This window comes from Folsomia candida, unplaced genomic scaffold (assembly GCF_002217175.1).
Source record: "Folsomia candida strain VU population unplaced genomic scaffold, ASM221717v1 Fcan01_Sc002, whole genome shotgun sequence".
NCBI classification, from domain to species: Eukaryota; Metazoa; Arthropoda; class Collembola; order Entomobryomorpha; family Isotomidae; genus Folsomia; species Folsomia candida.
Window position 1 is genome coordinate 8,396,819 of NW_019091194.1, and position 20,566 is coordinate 8,417,384.

General features: G+C 36.8%; 3 protein-coding genes and 1 long non-coding RNA gene across 4 annotated transcripts; 2 read left to right on the forward strand and 2 right to left on the reverse strand.

Annotated features, from left to right (window-relative positions):
• Positions 1-203: 203 nt before the first annotated feature.
• LOC118434675 (dynein heavy chain 1, axonemal-like) lies at positions 204-5,101 on the reverse strand. The gene is made up of 8 exons (XM_035848734.1): positions 4,540-5,101; positions 4,293-4,438; positions 4,060-4,180; positions 3,802-3,990; positions 3,610-3,717; positions 3,483-3,535; positions 1,212-1,364; positions 204-1,089 (listed from the first exon to the last, which is right to left on the reverse strand). Exons 1-8 carry the CDS (start codon positions 5,084-5,086, stop codon positions 961-963), a joined length of 1,446 nt encoding a protein of 481 aa, XP_035704627.1. The 5' UTR covers positions 5,087-5,101; the 3' UTR covers positions 204-960.
• Positions 5,102-12,188: 7,087 nt separating this feature from the next.
• On the forward strand, positions 12,189-13,140 carry LOC110844690. The gene is made up of 2 exons (XR_004834109.1): positions 12,189-12,344; positions 12,482-13,140. It is a non-coding gene; the product is annotated as an uncharacterized LOC110844690 (long non-coding RNA).
• Positions 13,141-13,811: 671 nt separating this feature from the next.
• Positions 13,812-16,524, reverse strand: LOC110844375 (hemocyanin F chain). Its single transcript, XM_022090562.2, has 12 exons — positions 16,364-16,524; positions 16,150-16,277; positions 15,864-16,069; positions 15,620-15,773; positions 15,486-15,554; positions 15,247-15,411; positions 15,036-15,167; positions 14,758-14,967; positions 14,540-14,678; positions 14,219-14,451; positions 13,956-14,141; positions 13,812-13,864 (listed from the first exon to the last, which is right to left on the reverse strand). The coding sequence occupies exons 1-12, from the start codon at positions 16,431-16,433 to the stop codon at positions 13,844-13,846; spliced, it is 1,713 nt and encodes a 570-aa protein (XP_021946254.1). The 5' UTR covers positions 16,434-16,524; the 3' UTR covers positions 13,812-13,843.
• A 909-nt stretch (positions 16,525-17,433) lies between these two features.
• LOC110843850 (chitin-binding domain protein cbd-1) lies at positions 17,434-19,542 on the forward strand. The gene is made up of 5 exons (XM_022089895.2): positions 17,434-17,617; positions 17,716-18,222; positions 18,346-18,826; positions 18,910-19,074; positions 19,178-19,542. Exons 2-5 carry the CDS (start codon positions 18,133-18,135, stop codon positions 19,417-19,419), a joined length of 978 nt encoding a protein of 325 aa, XP_021945587.1. The 5' UTR covers positions 17,434-17,617; positions 17,716-18,132; the 3' UTR covers positions 19,420-19,542.
• Positions 19,543-20,566: the final 1,024 nt, after the last annotated feature.

Sequence of the window (20,566 nt, forward strand, 5' to 3'; positions counted from 1 at the left end):
CTTCCTCAGGTATTGTTTAATGCTAATGGTTATACCGACCGACCGACGTAGTTATTTATTATTGCTAGTGATGATTATGTCGAGAAACAGTGAACCTTTGAACAATGGAAATTGAAGACCGGAAGAAATGTAAAAAAAAATGAGACAGAAAGTATTACTCACTCGAGTTGTGAGGATTTTTTTATTATTAATTCTCTTGATTTCATTACGTGACGTTATTATGTATGCTGCTTAAAAATTACAACAATGAAAACTCTACAGAAATATAAAATACTAGTAGCTTAAATTAAAAATCTAATTAAATGCATACATATTTTTAAGTCATACATATCAAAGTTATCTTACTTAATTTATTTTTCTTACTCCCTGACGATTACTTTATGACGGGGCTCCTTTGATTGAAATCGAAGGATATGTTTTGTGTGATTAGGTAATATTGAACTTAATTAATTTCCATTGTAATGGCTGACTAGTTGATGAGAAATGTATGTGGTTTTTGCTCCAGATGTGAACCTATAAAGTTAGTTTAGTTAACATAGATATTAAATAAGTCTGTCAAGTTTCTGATTTTCTCAAAGATTTGGCACTTTATGCACAGACCAAGACTGTACTTCAATTTCAGCCTACATATATAAATTAAATATCTTATCAAAATTGATGTTAATGAAGTTATTTCCTGTCAGGAGGGCAAATGAACAGAGTGATTTGTTGCGTTATAAAATATTGATTTACTGATCAATTAATCTGTGCATTAACATTACAAGAGAAATATGGAGTGGTTTTAATAGGGGTTATTAATGCAATCATCCTTATTTATTTAGCATTTACGTTTGCATTAACTAAAAGTTAAGTATTCTTAATGCACGCATACACATGTACTTATATAGATAGCTTTAAAATTAGCAATTACGAATCAAATTATAAGATCATATTACAGAAATATCGCTGTATATGGCACAGCTAATCAGAGTCTTCGTCTGACCCTTTAGGTCGCTGTCGTTCCTCCAAAGCTTTCTTTATCGTTCCTGCCAACTCGTCGAATTGTTGAAGTGACGCCGCAACCGTTGAATCTGATGCGACTTCAATAAGCTGAAATTTCCATAATATGCATGTAAGCAATAATGAGTAAACTAAATACAAAACTCAACACAGTTGAGTATGCAAATATGTGGATCTAAAGAAGGTGGTGAGAGAAAAATATGTTTGCATACCATCGGTTTGCTTTTGACATGACGAATCAGTCGTTTCCAAATACGCTGCATCTTTTCGAATAGTTTGTACTCCACGGGCAATCTAGTTTTGATATCCGCTGCTCGAAAATTGGGTTCGATTTCCACCAACCAATCTTGCTGAAGTTTAAACCACTAAAGTATCAGACATATGTACATATTATGAGCATACAATAGTTTGTGTATTAACCAGTTGCCTCCCAAGCACATGAATGTCATGTGCTGCACAAAACGTCGCTAAGGGCCCAAGTACATCAAAGTCGTGTAATTCTTGTACGGTAACCATGCGCCCAAGTACATCAATGTCGTGTGATTTCAAAAACAAAATCTATCGCCCAAGCACATCAAAGTCGTGTAATTCCAAAAACAAAATTGTCCGCCCGAGCACATCAAAGTCGTGTAATTTTTTTTAGCCCGAACCAGGGCTTATGTGATCGTCATGTCCGTCTGTCTTTCGATAACTTTCGAACGAGTTGACCGATTTTAACCAAATTTGGTGCAGACATGTATATGCAACGACCGAGTTCGAAGATGGGGTTCGATGAGAAAAGATTTGGATCGGTGGGTATTAGGCACCTAAATCTCAAAATTGTGATAGAAAGCTGAAATTTGGCACGGAGCGTGCTAATGGTTCCTAATAGAAGAATATAAAGCGAGATTGGAAAATTTTTCAACCGGAAGTACCGGAGAGGGTATGACCAATACCGATTTTTCAAAATCATCCAATCGAGCTGAAATTTTGTATAAAGGCTGCTTATGGCCCCTAATGGAAGAATATGAAGTGAATTGGTAAAATTTTCATCGTCCGGGACCCGTTGGGGTGACCCATACCGATTTTCAGAACTTGTCGGAAAAAAGCTGAAATTCAAAACAGTGATACTTAATGGCTTCTCATGAAATAATATGAAGTCAAATACGAACAAAAAGCAACTATAAGTTAAAGTCACCCCAGAGGGGGTGACCCATACCGATTTCTATGAGTTATGTAAGAATTAGTGCAAAATAGTATCACAATTGTATAGAAAATTTCATTGTGAAAAACCTATCAGTACAGGCTGTACTGATAGGTTTTTCACAATGCCAATACTGCCCCAGAGAACGCTCGACTTACTTCTTCACTATCTGCACATGTTTATAAGTTTGAGAAAAGTTTAGGTCAAATATTTGCTATTGATAATAAATACTTGATCGTAATATACTAGCCCCAAAAAACTCCAGCTTTATAGAGATTATTTACGGAAATTCCAACATATCTGTACAGCTTTGCTTAGCCCGAACCAGGATTGATTAGCAAACCCATGTTTGTCAGAATGTTGTACCATTTTTCACTAATTCTTGCATTAACTTAACGTCACTTGGTAGTATTACTTGGCACCAAACCAAATACCACGAGCAGTAGAGGCTGTTCGCATAAAAATTTCGAAATTCAACCCTCCTATATTTTAATTCTAACTTTTTTTTCGACTCCGCACTAAATTTTATCTGAATATATAAACTCTTAGAAATCGGTATGGGTACCCCTCTGGCTACTTTTTGTTCCTCTTTGACTTCATATAATTTCATGAGAAGCCATTAAGTATCACAGTTCCGAATTTCAGCTGTTTGCGACAAGCTATGAAAATCGATATGGGTCACCTCAACGGGTCCTGGCCTTTAAAAATTTTACCAATTTCACTTCATATTCTTTCATTAGGAGCCATTACCAGCCTCTGTACCAAATTTGAGTTTTCTACGACGATTTCGAAATTTTGGTGCATAATACCCCACCCACTCCGATGACCCCCACAGGTCAACCACTGGACCGATGTCGCCCATCTTCGAACTCATTTCCTAACTTTGTCCAATCTGCATATGGTAAAAATTTCAAGTCAATCGGTTAACTCGTTCGAGAGTTATTTTAAAGACAGGCAGGCAGACAGACAGACAGACAGACGGACGGACATGACAATTACATAAGCCCTGACTCGGGCTAAAAATTGCCTTGGCAAACAAGCAATCAAGCAATGATAAGTAAAATAATTTCTATATGTCAAATTATCAGTATCAACTCTGCATTAATTTGGGCGCTAGCGTACGTGTCATAATTTCATATCTTGGACCGCATTGGAAATGATTGTCCAAGAAAAATGGTACAAGGATCGCGAAATTCGAAGCGTTATATTGGGGGCTTAGCAACTATTTTATGGCTTCAAATGTGGCAGGCAACTGGTTAATGCAGAGTATACGAGATTATTTAATATTTGTAATCTATACCAGTTCCATGCTGTTCTTGGCCATATTAATCTTACGTTCCCACTTAGCCAGCTCTTCATATTAGATTTGATAATAATGATGATACTTAATTCTTAGACAAATTATTTATCAATAATTTAGTACATACCTTCCTCAAACGGTGGGTTAAAAGGATTTTCCTTGAGTTCCTCAGTTTTCTTTACGTATTCTTCCACGATTTCTTTGGATTCGTCAGACATGGAAATGTAATGTTGTTCTGTGAATTAAATAATGGCTTATTTAATCCACGAAACTTGAATACACAAATACGTACATTCCTTATGACGTGGTGAAAACATACTTGAAACGGAATCCAAGCTGAATGTTACTTCATACTCTGCAATTTTCTCTTGCATATTTTCTAATGCGACTTCAATCTCCAATTCTTTAGTAGCAAGGTCTCCAATATCCACAATCCTTTGACAATAAGTAGCAATTCCCTGTTCTAACAGATATTTAAAGTTTTCGGTTTTTGCAACCACTGGAATTCCTGTAAATTTAAAGCTAGGAGTTACAAGGTGCATAAATGCGTAATATGCACAGTCCAGCTTTTTTCAACCTGTGATGTCTGAAATTGCTTCCCAATGTCGAGATCTCAACCCATCATTTCTCAGAGCACGCATAAGAGGAGCAAGAGGAAGAAATTCGTCCATCTTTTCTTTTACTTTGACTGCTATTGCCTTTGTTATTGCAAATATTTCAAATAAAATATAAACTATAAAATTGCTATTTAAGATTTTCCAGTAAATATTTATGCTGAATAATGAACACTAAATCAGATTATGCATGTACCTGCACTTTTGACAACCCAGCTTCTCCAAAGTGAATGGCACATTGGGAAATTTTGTCCACTCCTTGGTTTATAACGAATACAAGAGCATCAATATCTACTTCTTCCAAAGTGGCGTTGTTAACGGCATCAATAACTTTCAGCCAATCTATATATGTGCACATGAATACTAACAACTATTGTACACCCAACAAAATATGTGGATGTTTATGTATTTATCATATATAAAACAGACTGATAAGCGCATACCAACACAAGTAAACCATAAATCGTGATATGGCTGAATTCCCGTCAAAATGTTATCCAGCTCATCCTGAAGAAGCGATGGACATCCGAATATTTTTTGGCGTCGGTTTAGCAAGTTACACTGCTCCTGAAACCCTTTTTCTTGTTCCAACAGCTTGTCAATTTGTTCGCACACTTCTGTAGCCTGCTCCAAATCGACGAATTCGGACAAAGCAATAACGCCATACGACAAAGCTTCCACTTCTGAGCTCAGGGCGTTCAGTTGTTCTTGTTGAAGGTCTAAGGACCTGTCGTAATCATCAATTAGCCAGTTAACAGCTGCCTTGCTGAGCCTCATGATGGTTCCAGCATATACTAGTGTGTTCCATTTGGCAAACACATCTTCATCGGGGATATTGTACAAGAAACGGTCGAAAACTGTGTAGTCGTTGATGACACCAATTGTAATTTCTTGCAGCTTTTCTACTTGTGCAGGTACTGCAGCTACGTAAAACTTAAGTTCCTTCACTTCCTCAATTATGTTGGAACGAATGTTTAATTTACGTTCCATTTCTTCATATTCTTCATTAACCTGCAATAGCACAGCAATTAGGAAAAAATCAGTCTTTAGCAAATTTCTCCGTAATATGTATAGTTTTATTACTATTACAAATTAATAAACTCACCCTCTGGATAATCTTTCTTAATTTTTGAGAATGTGCATCAAGAATTGTGGTGTACATATTTTTCTTCTTATGCAACAATTCGGTCCGGAGGATCTCAACATTAACGACAAATCCAGTGATACTGATAAATTTTGGAATGTCTTTTTCATAAACTGCTTCCTGACTTCGATGCAACTCTACTTCAGAAGCAACTTCTTCAGCCGTATGACGCTTAACATTCCATTCTCTGTATGAAAATAATAAAGCTTTTTCATTGCAACTAAAATTAAAATCCCAAATTATGTTTTTTTTCTAACTTGAGAAATTCTTCAGTGTTCCAAATTGTTAGATATTTGTTGTACAAAAGCACATAAGTGTCAATTGGTAGTAGAGTTCGCTTCAAGTACTTTTGCATCTCCTTGCTCAGACGTTGCATTTCCGGTTCGCCTTCTTCAGGACATAGAAGAAATGGTCGTGTTGCAAACTGCATCTGCGGCATGACTTTCGGTAAAAGCTGCAATCAATATTATTAAACGATACGAATGTCATTCTAATAATAATCAAAATGCAAAAATGATTCCACTTGATTCAGATTTAGCTATGAGTTTACCGTCGGCAGGTCCTTCACTGCCTCCACAACCCGAGTAAACAAATTTTTGACCACTGTAGAAAAATCTCCAAGCTTGTGGTTGTATCTCGCAGAGTCAGCTTCCATTACAATGTCGATAGTCCACAAAGGAGGAACTCCTTTTGGTGGAGGATAGAGTGAATTAATCAAATCTCTTTTATCCCAGGCGAATCTTCGCTTGTAATTAATTTCACTTGTCACTTCCTTAAGTCGATTTATAAACTTTTCCAGAGCTTCGGTTACCATTGATCGAATAGTGTCCTGCCCATAAATAAATAGCAATAGCAATACCGGATTATTCTAAACTCGGGATAAGGAATATCATTAACTACCTCCATCATTAACTTGATTAAAGTCAAATAGTTGTTTAGTTTAGACATGATGAATATTTCATAATTGGTCTCCTTCAAGTTGTACCATGAGTGTGGGATTTTTCCAAGATTCTCGACTAATACATTGACAACAAGTTGACACCATTCTTCCGTTAAGAACTTTCGAACCTAGAAAACAAAATGGTTTATGCGCATTATGGATACAGACATATGTAGCAGTGTGAAAAACTACGTTTACATGTAAATAAAAATAATGACTTGACTATTTTGCAACTGATTCGAGCGAACCTCTTTAATGTTTTCAATCTGACGACGCTCCCATTCATCAATTTCCATGAGTTCTAAATCCGTCAAGATCAAAAATTTTCGCCTGGCATCCAAACAAATCTCACGGATTTTGTTGAGAGCTTCTCTGGGTTCCTTTTCTCCAAATCTGACCGACAGCTTTTGGACTCGGAGTTTTTTATAAGCAAAAACCTGGATGGGAACGTCTATTGATATTTCTTGAAGACGTTTCCACTCGGTTGTCGAATCTTGGGGTAGCATATAATAATAATGACGATCTTGCTCAGGGATTGAAACCCACGGTTTGTAAAGATGATGATGTTTGTCAATTATTTGGATGAACTTGGCTTTTGCAAATGTTCGCTTATACTCCAATTCAATCTCTTTCTTGACCTTAGATAAATGTGTACATATGTATTTAAATGGCACCCACTAATAAAATTCTGAATTTTTGTTACCTTCTCCAACGACTTATCTGTATACTCCAACCTCGGCGTACTTAATGTTTTTGCTAATATGATGTCCATAACTTTCTCACTGATTGAAGGTAAGCCATCCACAGGCAAACAGTCAACATAGAGGTTAAATCGCATAATGTTTTCCCACTCGATACGCCGAACAACAGCATCCCGAACTCTCTTTCCATGTTGGTTAGGATCCTCGCCATCAAAACAGAGATATATTTTAGGCACCCATGCGTGCACTATGGGGGCATAAATACTTCGGACGTAGAATCGTTCTGTCTTCTCGTTGTAATCAAACACAGCCACGTCCACCCACTTCCAGTCATGAATATGGACTTTCTTCATCTTGTCAAATTCAATGACAAACTTGGTGTGTCCATCGATGAATGAGTCAAAGTCGGGACTTGTGGGGCGAACTTGACCATAGTCTCCTTTTAATATTGCTTCGGATGGGAGGCCACTCCACTCTTTGGAATCCTCTTCCTCCTCGTCCTCGTCCCCTTCTTCATCGTCAATCTCCTCCTCCTCAGCATCCGTCTCTTCGTTACGTTGTTCACCATCGAGCTATATAAAAATACAGCTGTAATATTAGCTACATATGCATCATCATCAAATAGTTTAATAAATGTGTGTGGTATCTATATATTTGCATAATGCTTTATACCTCAAATTCGGGAATGGTTTCAGGCGCTTCGGTTTCATCGTGCAGTACGACTCTATTCGTTATAAAGAAAAATACCATTTTATACATATTTAACCATTTAACCATTTTATACACATTCATACGGTTGACAAAAGTGTGTGACAACACTCACACATTGCTTTGATCTGTGACGTCATCATAATTGTCGTCCTTCTCTTCATCCTCCATCTCTTCAGATCCTTTCATCCTATCTGCCCTTTTCTTTTGAATAACATTTTTTACAGGGATGAGAGTTCCAGCAGAGTCGATGAATTGCATGGTATCATTGTAATTTTGGATGTCTGTGGGTCCTCCTTTATTTTGATCAGATGCAGAATCCCCGGATGAATTAACTAATTGCTCTGCATCCATTAAACTGAGCATAGAGCCTTCCGTTTTTCTTGCAATATGCATTTGTCGGGACAAGCGAACTTGCATCGTAATTCTTTCTATGATACGAGTATCCGATGTTCGAAAAAGGGAAGGCACAGTAGATCCCAGTCGGGCTAGGAGACTAAGGTCAAATTCGCTAGGGTTGTTTTTCACTGTTGGTGTTTAAAGTACATCAAGATTATTTAAGTAATGTATGTACATATATGCACGTAAATAACGAGGGTAATAACTCGTTATTCATAAAGTTATTATAACTATTGATAACAAGCATACCTTGACTGGGATCAAGACCCAGCATCCTCACAGTTCTCTCAAATCTAAATCATTCATACATGTGTACATATGAAATATGCTTGGGTCAACTCAACCTCGCCAATAACCAATCTCGGGATTGTATTTCATGATTTATTTATAAAATCTCACCTTTCCTTGAGCAGCCACTGATACATCCTATTCAACCTGGGTGTTGCGGTTAGCAAATGGTCAACGACAGTTTCGGATAAGGCTGGACTTTTTTTCTTTGCAGCCCCAGCCGGAAGTGGTAGAAATGCTTTGCCAGGAAGAGGATAGAATCGCTTATCTTTAAAATCTAACCCCAATTGAATCCATTCTTCAGGTGGTCGAATGTCGAAGGTACAATTATCAAAACAGTTGATTGGAAACTGTGGAGAGTCAAACGCAAAGTATGAAATATTTATTGTCCAGTTAATATTATTAAAAGTTAACGAATTTCCTAAAAATAAGTGCCACAATGACAAGGGCACTCTTTTTTTTATCACACTCGCTGTACCAGCTAAGATATTCTAAAGTGAAGTCGAAGTGCTTGAAGTCATGGTTGAAGCGACAGGAGACATGCCAACATAACGAGGTAAATATGTACATACAACAAAAAGTGACCAACCATGTGACCGAATGGAGGTTTGGATCGGATGAAGGGATGGATATCATCGAGATGGTGATCTTTACCGGCCTTTTCATGCCTATGCTTGTCCATTGTTGGGATTGTATTTTCTCCCGAAGGATTTGAATTTGAGGTGGATGGGTTAGAATCTTCAGACGAGGGATATGAAAGCGATGATCTCCCATCTTTTGGAGCGTGCAAATGAGTGTGCACTTGATGTTCGTCTTGAAAATCTTGGAAATTCCTGGCAATAGAGACGCATATTATGTGCATAGGTAAATATGCATGCACGTATGTAGTGAAATAAGCAAACACTTTTTTCCTTGGACTATAAAATCTCTCTTAAATACTCCATTCACTCGGACTCGGTTTCTAAAAGTCATTTCCTGATAAAATCTTTCATTTGTCTCGGCATAATTTGGAGGTGGAATTAAATCGGAACTTTCAATTCCCAGACTTTGCAACACGACATTTATATCCGTCCGTTTATATAGACGATGAAGCCGTTCACAAACTACGGCTTGGGGTACTTGTCCAGCTCCACCTTTGTATGGAACCTGTCAAAGTTGTAGCAACGAATACATGCGTATTTATTATCTAAGGATTTACATGACTATGAACTGTTGCTGATGTCAAACAAATAAACAATGTTTACACCAACCTGAACTTTTGGGCGGTATGTTCTGTACGGAAACAGGAACTCGCCCTTATTCACCCAAATATTGTCGTAAATAATGGACTTTCTCCTCCCAACAAAAACTTTCTTCTTTCTTATGACACCATCAGCATGCGTGAGATCTTCATCGTCCAATCCATCGTCATCAGGTCCAACACGTTCACGATTTAATTCTAGATGAAAGTCGTCAGAAAGTGGAACTTGTCCTGGAAGTTTACTGTACTCGTAAGTTGGAGCCTATATAAATTGCAATGCTTCCTTTTACTATTATTTGAGGAGCAAGAGATATGCATAAGATGCAATTCAAATCTGACCAATTTCGTGTCTGGCATTCTGTGGGTCTTGGTGAAGCGCACCAATCCCTCCTGAGAATCTTTCTTTGTCGAAAAGAGAAACAGGTCCAAGGGAAGCCCAACTGGCTGTCCTTCCTCGTCAACTGCGAAATTCATCGACATTTTCTTCCTCTTATTGTCCCCCTCTGTCCCATTGTTCGATATCATTGCTGTGGTTCCATCATGGTCTGTCCCGCCCTGTTCTGCCATTGTTGAAGGGGCAGTAGATTCAGACATCATTAAAGTTACTGAAGTGGTTAAACAGCTATGTCGGTTTTAGAGGTTTTTGCTGTGACTTAATTCAGTTAAATGCGGTATATAATTACAATAGTGAAATTAAATTTCATGCATCGATGTCGGTTTTTAGTGAATTTCAAGGTCCTGAATTTTACTTAGTTACGTGTCTACATATGTAGACACGTAACTAAGTAAAATTCAGGACCTTGGTGAATTTGTATTACGATTTTGTAACCTCAACTTTTCAAGAAAGAAATATCTTTGGCTGGACTTTAAAAGATCCTTGGAAACTAATTATCCTCTACGACTTTTCTCCTCCAGCGAATCAGTATTGCAGTTCAGCGTGGCAATGCTGCTTCAATTGTAGGAACTCTCCCACCAGGAAAGAAGTTTAATGAAATGTATTATATTTAAAACTGCATTTTAAGAATTATTATTATTCAACGAATTGTCCTTTTGAACTTAATTTGTATTAATGTAATAAAACTACTTATTTGTTTAATAATAATAATAAAAAAAATTATCCTCTATTCTACGATTGTATCTGGTCCTTATCTAATAAAAGTTTCTCACAGAAAAGACGAGATCGACATATTTTTTCATTACGAAACATTGCAGCACGTTCTTGAAACGTAACCAGCGATGTTAGCTGGAATAAGTTTCTATGCTATTAATTTTAGGATAACGCGCATGGCATTATCCAAATTGCAGGTCTCCACAAAAATGTGAAGGGTTTTCATATGTTTTAGATATCTATAACTACTTAAAAGTATAATGAAGATTATCCATTTTAAGGATACGGGGAAAACCACCCATCATATCATGTGCATATCGGTAAGTCAAGAAATATATGTATGAATGCACGTTGAACAGGGTCACAATACTATTTGAGAACGGTTCTCGAACCACCAAGTGACGTCAATCAATCATCGAGCCATATAAATCGAACCATATATCTACTTACATGTTTATAAAGTAGACATACTGGCATTACAAGGCAAATTTCCCAATATTGTTGATTGGAATTTTGCGGAATTCAATTCGATTTATAGAACTTATCTTATTTTTACAAAAGTGCACATATGTATGCGAATGTTCAATAATTGCATTGCAGTATAAAAATAATCTTTTACAGCCGATTGGATACATTAATATCTTGGAAGGTTGGCATGTGATGATTGGCTAAATTGTAATCTAATTGTGCAACAGCAGTCTGTCAAAATAATCAACAGCATGAACAAAACTGCATACAATTGAGAAACTGGGTATTATTGGGTACGCTGTGCACCCCCACAATAAATACAGACATAAACACGTATGCACATGTGTATGTGTCAAGTGATCTAAATCTAAGTTTGGGGTTTTAAGTATGTTAATGCACTTGGCTTATCGGGTTGGGCGAAGAGTGAAGGGCGATGTTCACCAAAGTTACATCCAAAGGTCCAGTCGCTCCCGAGCTCAAGTGGGTTAAATATGTAGGCTCGATGGATTATTGCAGATTATCAGATTATGATGGATTAAGGGTGTGAACAGCATTAACAAAACGGATGACTTTGCCTCTGATTCAGAATTTTCGCTAATAAGACAACTTAAGTTATGAACCACTAGCTTTGTTTCGTCCTCTCAAATTAATTTAAAAAAATTGAATTCTAACGAGTAAATGAAAAATTGACAATTTAAAGACCAAATTCTTCGACATTTCAAAAATATAATATGATGGAAAAGATATTTAGAGCATAATATGATGTGATATGCTGTCTATGATCTAAAATGTAAAATCTACGTATTGTAAAATATCTATTAATGTAAAAATTCACATGAGGTGACCTAATTGGAAGGACTTTTGTATATAAAATCAATCAAAATCAGCGAGAATCATTTTCACCTATGCTTTGTTTAGGGGTATAATTTTAATAGTTTTATTACAGAGGTCCACTCATGGGTGCAAATGTCAAATATGAGGTGGACGCTGAGTATCATCTCGTTGTGTGTGATAAGCGTTGTAAGCACTCCCGGTTGGGTCAGTAAATGGACTTTGGTAGAAAAATGGGCATTTGTTCGGGTATAAAATGCATCCTAAAACTGCAGAGGAAATCAGTTCGAGCTTAGCTGCCACCAAGAAACAACACCCAAACAACCAAACTCTAATTTTCCACAAAAATCTGCTGAAATGAAGGTCTGCGCCCAATTGGTGATCTTGGCAGCCGTTGCTGTCGCTGTTTTTTCAGCCCCAGGTAAATAATTTCGACCGAGTGGAAATTATGAGGTTTTTTTTTACTTAAAAAAACTTTTCCGGGGCTTTGTGAATTTATAAAGACATGCAAATTTGTTAACAATGTCATTAAAAATGAAAAAGTTTTAAATATAATAGATTTCGTTGAATTTTTTTCCTGGTGGGAGGGTTCCCAGGATTGAAGCTATATTCCCACGTTGAACTGCAATGCTTAATCGCTGGAGGAGATAATTTCTAATCTAAATTACATGTAAAATTAGAAAATATTTACAAAATTTTACTTTTTACAACCTCAATTCAGGCTAACTGGCCAGAGGTTGAACGTTTGGCTGCTGAGCTCCACACCCTGGTAAGCACTTCCATCCTCACCATCCGAACCACTGCTAACGACGACAATCCTACCGTTGGTCAAACGATTGGGGAAAAACTGGACGCTGCCAGCGTTGAAGCCACCGTAATTCTCGAAGCTGCTATGCAGGAGATTGCTGATCGAACCTTAACTGTTCCTACTGCCCAGGGATATCTGCAGGGTCTGCAGGCCCTTCTTATGCAACTCCAACAGGATTTGCAGGCTGATGTTAACCAACTTTCTCTCAACGCCCAGAACACCATTCGTAGTACGTTTGCCTCTGCTTACAACAGGGCTGAAGAAATTGCTTATGCGATTTATGCAGCGCTTGAAGCATAATTGAATCAATGTGCTTTTTCGCAGATCAAATCAAACTAACGTCTATTTCTTGTAAAAAAATATAAATTTTTCTGAAATTGAAATAAATTCTGTCAACTTGTAAACTTAACACCTTACTAAAAATATACTTTTATTTGAATCCAGCTAAACTACCATTTACTACATATATATGTCTTACCCTCGTTATAGTGGTACTGGTTGATTTGAATCATAATTACAACTAATGCATAATGCACACACATACAACAAGACTACGATTAGTCGTTTGAACTATACCGTATCCATTAAGATTTATGTAATGTACTAAGCATCGTATGTATGTAGATATACTCGTATGAATACATATAGATTGGTAAAATGTGCGAGTGAGTATAATAAGGAGTAAGGACGAGGATGAGACTCACTGTAAACTGTAGAATCCGGATTTAAAGGCCAATGGTCAACGTTTCGAACCTTCGTTCTTCTTCAGGACCGGAGGGAGAATTTTTGGTGACTGCTCACGGGAAGAACCAATGTGAGTGACACTCACATTGGTTCTTCCCGTGAGCAGTCACCAAAAATTCTCCCTCCGGTCCTGAAGAAGAACGAAGGTTCGAAACGTTGACCATTGGCCTTTAAATCCGGATTCTACAGTTTACAGTGAGTCTCATCCTCGTCCTTACTCCTGAATACATATAGATATGTACATAAAAAAAACATGTACATCAAATATATATTTCGGTATATATGTACTGCATGTAAGCGCTTGCATGAGTATGAATTATGAATTACAGTTTTTAGTCCATTTCTAAGTACGTATAAAAGTAGATTTATTAGCTGTGTCTGATCGTCACCTACATACATATTTACATAAGGAAAATAGTGAAAAAAATTGATTGAGTTAGAAATAAAATAAAGTAAAATATGAAAATTATTGGAATTTACCTGAGTAGCTTTAGTATTTGGAAGTAAACTGACATATTCCTCCAAATTGGCAACCATTCGAGGACCCCCTGGAACAGAAACTTGGAATGGTTTAGTATCAAAAGGGTATCCCATCGGTCTGATATCAGGGTACTTTTGATCCTTAATCCCACAAAGAATTGTACTCATTTTGCACTGTGGTTCTTGCTAAAAATATATGTATGCAGGTGTTTGTATCATGTCAATCATTATTGTTACAAAGACTAATTTATCACATTAAATACCATCAGGTTCAAGTTTTCAGGTGTGTCAATTTCAGCATTTGTCACCATCACAAAAAGATCAAAAACCATTCCTTGAGCATTTCCTGTGGGGAGTAGTAAGTTTGACGGCCAGCCACACCCACATTCCGGTTGTTCATAACTTGGTGGAGAATCCATCCAGTTTTCCAACTTCCAGTTTAAATTTAAATTTGATGATGAGGAATTTCGAGTGACTACAGTTTTCCCGTAATTTACTGTTATGTATATTAATAAAAATTAAGAAGCAACATTTTTTAATACTTGTAATAATACGTTGATTAATTTCTATTTTAGTTTCATTACAATGTACAACAAACGAGTCCATGGCAAAAAATTGCCGAGTTTGCTCATCAAGTGAGAAACGCTGTCCTACTTCATTGAATCTTGGGGCCATGAAAACTCTTACAGTTGCTTTCTCGCTGTTGACGGATGGTTGTTTTTCCTGATAAAAATACCACATTTTAAGCAATTTAACTTACTTAGCAAGAGCACAATTTCAAAAGCAAAAAGATTCGTCTTACAATGGTGATATTATACGTGAACTCGTCGTATTCCAATCTCTTCATACAGTACTCAATGGTTTCGTTGGACATAAAAATATCTTGCTTAATGGGGATTGAAATGGTCAAATTTTTGAAGAATGTTTGTAGTAAATTTGGACTTTCTGAACTTGCAGCCCGGACCGAAATTGACTCAACAGATACTCCTTGCCACAACAAGGGAAATTGGCCCTAAATAAATTGTGGACGTTCACATTTTATACAATACATGAGATTTGTTCACGTAATGATCTAGCTACCACAGTAGGATGGTTTGGAGCCATGTAAGAATGATGTCGGTAGAAAATGTCGTCAACAAGTTTGTGCCACTGGTAAAACACAGGGTCTCGCATCGAAGTAGACGGGTTAAGCATCACACCTCTTGCAGTAAACTGCGTCAACAAGAAAAAATATTTAGGTAAGTAAAATCATGTTTCATATTTATTTTCTCGTTTTAGAGGTACAACATACATTTCCGCCTTCATTAAACATGGATCCAATATGACCGTGTCCAGCGTTATGTATCCCTTCAAACGAATACCTGTCCTCGTTGATATTGTTGATTGATGCCTCAATTAGCTCCCCCAGATAATCGATACCCTTCAAGTCATCCAATGCAACAAACCTTCCGTCCCTCTGTCGTATGAACAAATGGTTTGTGTTTGTTGAGTACAACGACATAATAATTTATGATTTCATTTCATACTTACAGCAATCAACATCCTGTTATTAATATCAGCATAGACAGTTTGCCATAATCGTGTGAAGCGAGTTATATTCTGTAACAAAAAAATTACTTGAAATGTGGTGCAAGTCAGTGAAAATCAAGTATTCAGAATTTTACAATGAACGGCATATTGCTTGGGCGCGGAGGGTACGTAAATTCTGTGGTGCCCTCTTGAAAATGAGGGTCATATCCCTGCCCAACTATTGCACCTTCTTCATATCTCAGTGCCACTACTCGATTAAATCCTTTGGCAAGGCGTTCAGCGTCATATCTTTCTCAAGTGAACAAAATATTTGCAAGTAGGTAAACACATACGCCTTCGAACAATTCATAAAAATTTGCAATTTCTCAAACAGCTCACCTTGCAAGTACGTTACGATGAAAATAGTAAAATAATTCCCCACGCCTATCATTAGTAAGCGTTCCGTTGGGGTTGTCCAGCATTATGGGATGAGTCAAGTGCCAAAAAATATGCTGGGCATTTACTAGCAAGTCTTCTCGAAAATACCAAAATGCGTTTTCTTGCCCATTGTCCTCTCCTACTGTCCCGTCAATTGGAATACATGCCTATTTTTTAAATTAATGCAATTTACCATATATTCGTAAATAATACATTTATGCTAATTCAGAAATTGACTCTGTTTCACCTTTCCAGAGTTTGGGAATAATTGGGTTGGATTGGGTATGCCGATTGTCTTATATCTATCCATCATTAGCCACCAAGGCAAAGGTCGTCTGGTGGCTTCCTCTTGCTGCAGACCATCTTTAGTGGAATCTGTATGCAGTGAAATAAATAAGTATATATTATATATACATGTGCCGTCTATTGAATGTGCTGGTAAGTCATTGAAAAAGGTATACCAATTTTGTCCGAGAAAGTGCAAGTTGTACAAAAAATAAGGAAAATGAGCGCCTTAATTATTAGTCCCATATTTATTATATATGTTGAAGTTTGACGTCCGAAATAGGACTAGTCGTATGAATTAACCGATGGATGCCTTTTATGTGTCAGGTACCCTCTGTAATTGTACAGTGACAATAAATTGAGCAATAATACAGCTCTTTGACACGGGACACAAGATAGCATCATATCTTTCAAGTCTGTCATGGAAGTATACATATTTAATTTATGTATGTAGGTACGAGCTTATATTCAGATAAAGTGTGTAATGTAGCATTTACAAGTGTTTTTAAGTCCATTAGCAAACAGTTAGTCATCGATTCGATCACTTGTCATTGTCGCTTACAGAGTTTATAGTTAGACCCATGACGATGATAAAAAGGCGTGAATGAATGGATATATCTACATGCACATGGGCACTTGAGAACTACATAATTGACGCATGCAAACAAGAAACAAATAAGTAGCATAACTTTGAAAGCGCAAAATAAATACGATTTCAGTGTTTATTTTCAGGGTCAATTTACAACTTTAGTCTACTGTATCTTAAACCTTTTCATCTATAAGACACTGTGGATGGGTGTGCACAGATTTGTACTTTTGACTTTTACATATATTTGTTGAGTGATTTGATTTGACATAAAGATTTCTAGGCGATCCCAGAAGAAATATTGATTATTCTTCCGATTATAATATCACCCATTTCATTATTTACATGACGTAATTAAACATTAGCATTTTTATTTATGAATGTCCTAGTAGGGTGAAGTCAATGTGTTTTACCTGAATTTGCCACTACTTCCTCTTATTTTATATTACATAAATTATATTTAACATATGATAACCTAATTATAATTGGGTTATTAGACAAATATTGAACAAAGTTAATGTTGATATTTATTTACTTCTGCTTAGAACATGTATTTAGGCTCTAATTTTATGCATGTGTAATTGTATGGGCAACTCTTTGTGTTCGAACGTTACACGGAAAACTCCAGTTATTCATACAGTATATAAAGAAGTGATTCGTGTGAAATTTCAGTTGAAAGTATCTAAATTCCTTTTAGTTTCCACTAAATCATTTATCCAACAGGTCAATGGCCGCAAATAAAGGCGCGATGTCATTAGGACTCGTCCTTCTAGGAGCGATAGGATTTTTGGGCTTTGGTTGGGCTGCGTCTGCCGCCCAGGAAAAGGTCTATCCAATTGAACAAGTATGTATACGAAAAATAACCGCAATAACTTTTACCCTAAATACTATATAATTACTAAAACTTTGTATTTATTATTCCAACTATTCAAATGTATTAAGAAACAGGAGGTTCTTAAATCGGATGATACAAAAGAGGATTGTTCCGAGAATGACATTTTTGGCTGTCACGAAGATCAAGATTGGGCAATTATTGAACCATGTTGTTCAGGATTTTGTTGTAGACCAACAGGGTCTCAATATGGTCGTTGCAGCGATTGGGGATCGTGTTAAAATACAGACTAATTTGATACAATTTTATATTTTTAATCAAGAAAACTGATTAAATATAACAATGAGTAACACATAATCTTATCTTAGCTGCAAGCATGCATAATCGAACTATTTTGTAATCAATGTGTAATTGAGAAGCGTGATACGACATATTAACATAACACTCTTCATGCAGCATTTAACAAATACATACAGAACATATAAACCTCATATTTAAAAACATTTGCAATTTTAATACTTTTCGACATGTTTGCAAAGATAAAATATTTTGTAGCTTTAGCAGTTTTGTCGCAAGCGGTCACTGCCCAGGACCCTTCACTTTTTTGTCTGGATCAAGTAAGAGTTTACCGTTTTTTTCGTGTCGTATTGTGAGACAGCCCATTTAAGTAATAATTAAATAGTCCATTGTACTGATATCTTGTACATATTTAAATGCATATTCATAAAATGCATGAATAGGCAACCTGTTGCGAAGGAGTCCCTGATGTTACTTCACTTGGAGATTGGGACAATTGTACCATATTTTACCTGTGCTTTGGTGGTGCTCCTTCAGTTAACCGTTGCACCAATCCAAGTTTCCCAGCATACAATCCAGAAACAACGTTCTGTATTGCTGAAGTCGATGGATGCGTTGATGGGACACGAGCCCCCATTGGTCAAACTACGACTTCTATGACCACCATTACTACACAACCCCCAATTTCAACGACAGAGTCTCATGTGGATGGGAATTGCACAGAAGATGGAGCGTATTTTGTCCCATATCCTGGAGACTGTAGAAAATATATGATATGCAGTTCTAACGTTCTTCTTCCTGATGTGCAGCAATGTCCACCCGGAACGTTATTTGACCCAGATTTGAGGGAATGCAATCTCGAAGACTTGGTCGAATGCAAACCCCAGTGTCCAGACGTAGGAACCATTACACTTCCACATGACAGTATGCAAAAAATATATTAATAGAAAGTAATATTTGTGTCGTGCATATTAACCTTAGGTTGCAATTTATTATTCAATCCACAGAAAATTGCTCGTTATACTGGTTGTGTTCAATGGGGACTGCTAACCTAAGGCAGTGTCCACAAGGCCTTGTTTATGACCCTATATTGACCACGTGCAATGTTGAAAGCTTGGTTTTTTGCCCAAACCTGTGTCCACCTGAAGGAGCTGTGAATCTTCCCCATGCGAGTAAATATGTGAAACGTTAACATAATATGTACATAAGATGCATGCAATAATAAGGTGTTACTAGTCTTAAGTGTTATTTCAATTTATTTTGGGTAAATTCCAGGCAACTGCAGTCTCTATTGGCTGTGCACATTTGGTAACCCTACGCTTAGATCTTGTCCTGCCGATCTTCTTTTCGACCCTGTTTTGGGACAGTGTAATTTGCCGAGTGAAGTGAATTGTGGAAGTCACATCATTGCTGCTTATAACAATGTAAGGACTATATTGGTCGGCAATGCATACGACTATGACGAGTCTGACAGCCTATTCGACTCCCACGAGGATGAGTGGGACACCACGGATTAAAAAATCTACTGAGTTTCAAGAAAAAATTGCAAATATCTATGTTCCCAAGATTAAACGATGTGTGAGATTATGGAAATTTAATGGTTTGGTACAAGGAAAATAAAGTTGGTCAAATTACGCATATTTGTATAATCTGTGATGTTTTATCCATGATCAGGTTCACGAAACATGTTGCAATAAAAAGTTGTAGGACGCAGAAACTTGGCATAAAAAATGTCAACATTAAGTTGAATGAAAGGGGAATATCATACGCAAATTGAGTACAACTACGCGTTAAATTTCACCTTTGACCATCAGTGGGAGTCTATTCATCTTTACGTAATAAGTGGATGAGTGACCATCATCGGGCATTAATCGCCACATGGATCAGCAGCTAGAGATTCAGTCAGACAACAATGAACAAAGGGACGCCGTTCGTCTCTAATCCTCTTCCTCCTCCGACGACATCTACTCATCACCCCACGAGTGTTGCCCTCAACAATTTCCAATCGCCATCAATAACTTTCTTCCAATCATTAAATTATAGCAATTGTCTTATAACTAAAAGATTAATTGTTCACTTAAACATGTAAATATTCAACGTTTATTATGTGTACTATGATAAGTACATATAATTAGCAGTTCATATTATTTAATCCCCGCATGGGGAGTACGAGTCTGGACGTTTATGTTAACAATCACTATGCATCAGTCACATGTGCCTATAAATAAATGAATCAACTTCTTTGTTTCAGAATTAATTCCGACGTCTGGATGATGGAAACCAAGACGGAATATTTTCATTCAATGTGGCGTGGTCATTGAAGACATTACTATCCGATATAGATCAGTACATCATGGTGGTCATGTTCGTCTCGTGTCCTGTTTTTATTTACAATTTTCATGTATAGAAAGCATGGCATAATAGTAACTGCTTGCAACGTGGTTACTTGCAGCGATTTACGACGCATTGACCACAAAAATAAAATCATATTATGTAGAAATCCATATATATTCATCTTTAAGCGACTCATTGATTTCCGTCTTCTTCTCAGACTGCAGTGCTACGCCGATAAAATTAAACCCACTTAAATTTTTACAATTTGAGACTATTTATTTGGTAAATATCTACGTAAATTCTCTACACATTGCATAGTAATTCTTACAT

Bases quoted from the DNA above. Each gene is read 5' to 3' on its own strand.
- LOC118434675 (XM_035848734.1), bottom strand. From the start codon at position 5,086: ATGGAACGTAAATTAAACATTCGTTCCAACATAATTGAGGAAGTGAAG. The intron at 4,439-4,539 runs GTATGCGCTTAT...GCACATATATAG, and splicing joins TTTATGGTTTACTTGTGTTG to ATTGGCTGAAAGTTATTGAT. The intron at 3,718-3,801 runs GTATGTTTTCAC...TTTAATTCACAG, and splicing joins CAGCTTGGATTCCGTTTCAA to AACAACATTACATTTCCATG.
- LOC110844375 (XM_022090562.2), bottom strand. From the start codon at position 16,433: ATGGGACTAATAATTAAGGCGCTCATTTTCCTTATTTTTTGTACAACT. The intron at 15,774-15,863 runs GTGAGCTGTTTG...CACTTGAGAAAG, and splicing joins CATCGTAACGTACTTGCAAG to ATATGACGCTGAACGCCTTG. The intron at 14,679-14,757 runs GTAAGACGAATC...TATTTTTATCAG, and splicing joins TCACGTATAATATCACCATT to GAAAAACAACCATCCGTCAA.
- LOC110843850 (XM_022089895.2), top strand. From the start codon at position 18,133: ATGTTTGCAAAGATAAAATATTTTGTAGCTTTAGCAGTTTTGTCGCAA. The intron at 18,827-18,909 runs GTATGCAAAAAA...TTCAATCCACAG, and splicing joins CATTACACTTCCACATGACA to AAAATTGCTCGTTATACTGG. The intron at 19,075-19,177 runs GTAAATATGTGA...GGTAAATTCCAG, and splicing joins TGTGAATCTTCCCCATGCGA to GCAACTGCAGTCTCTATTGG.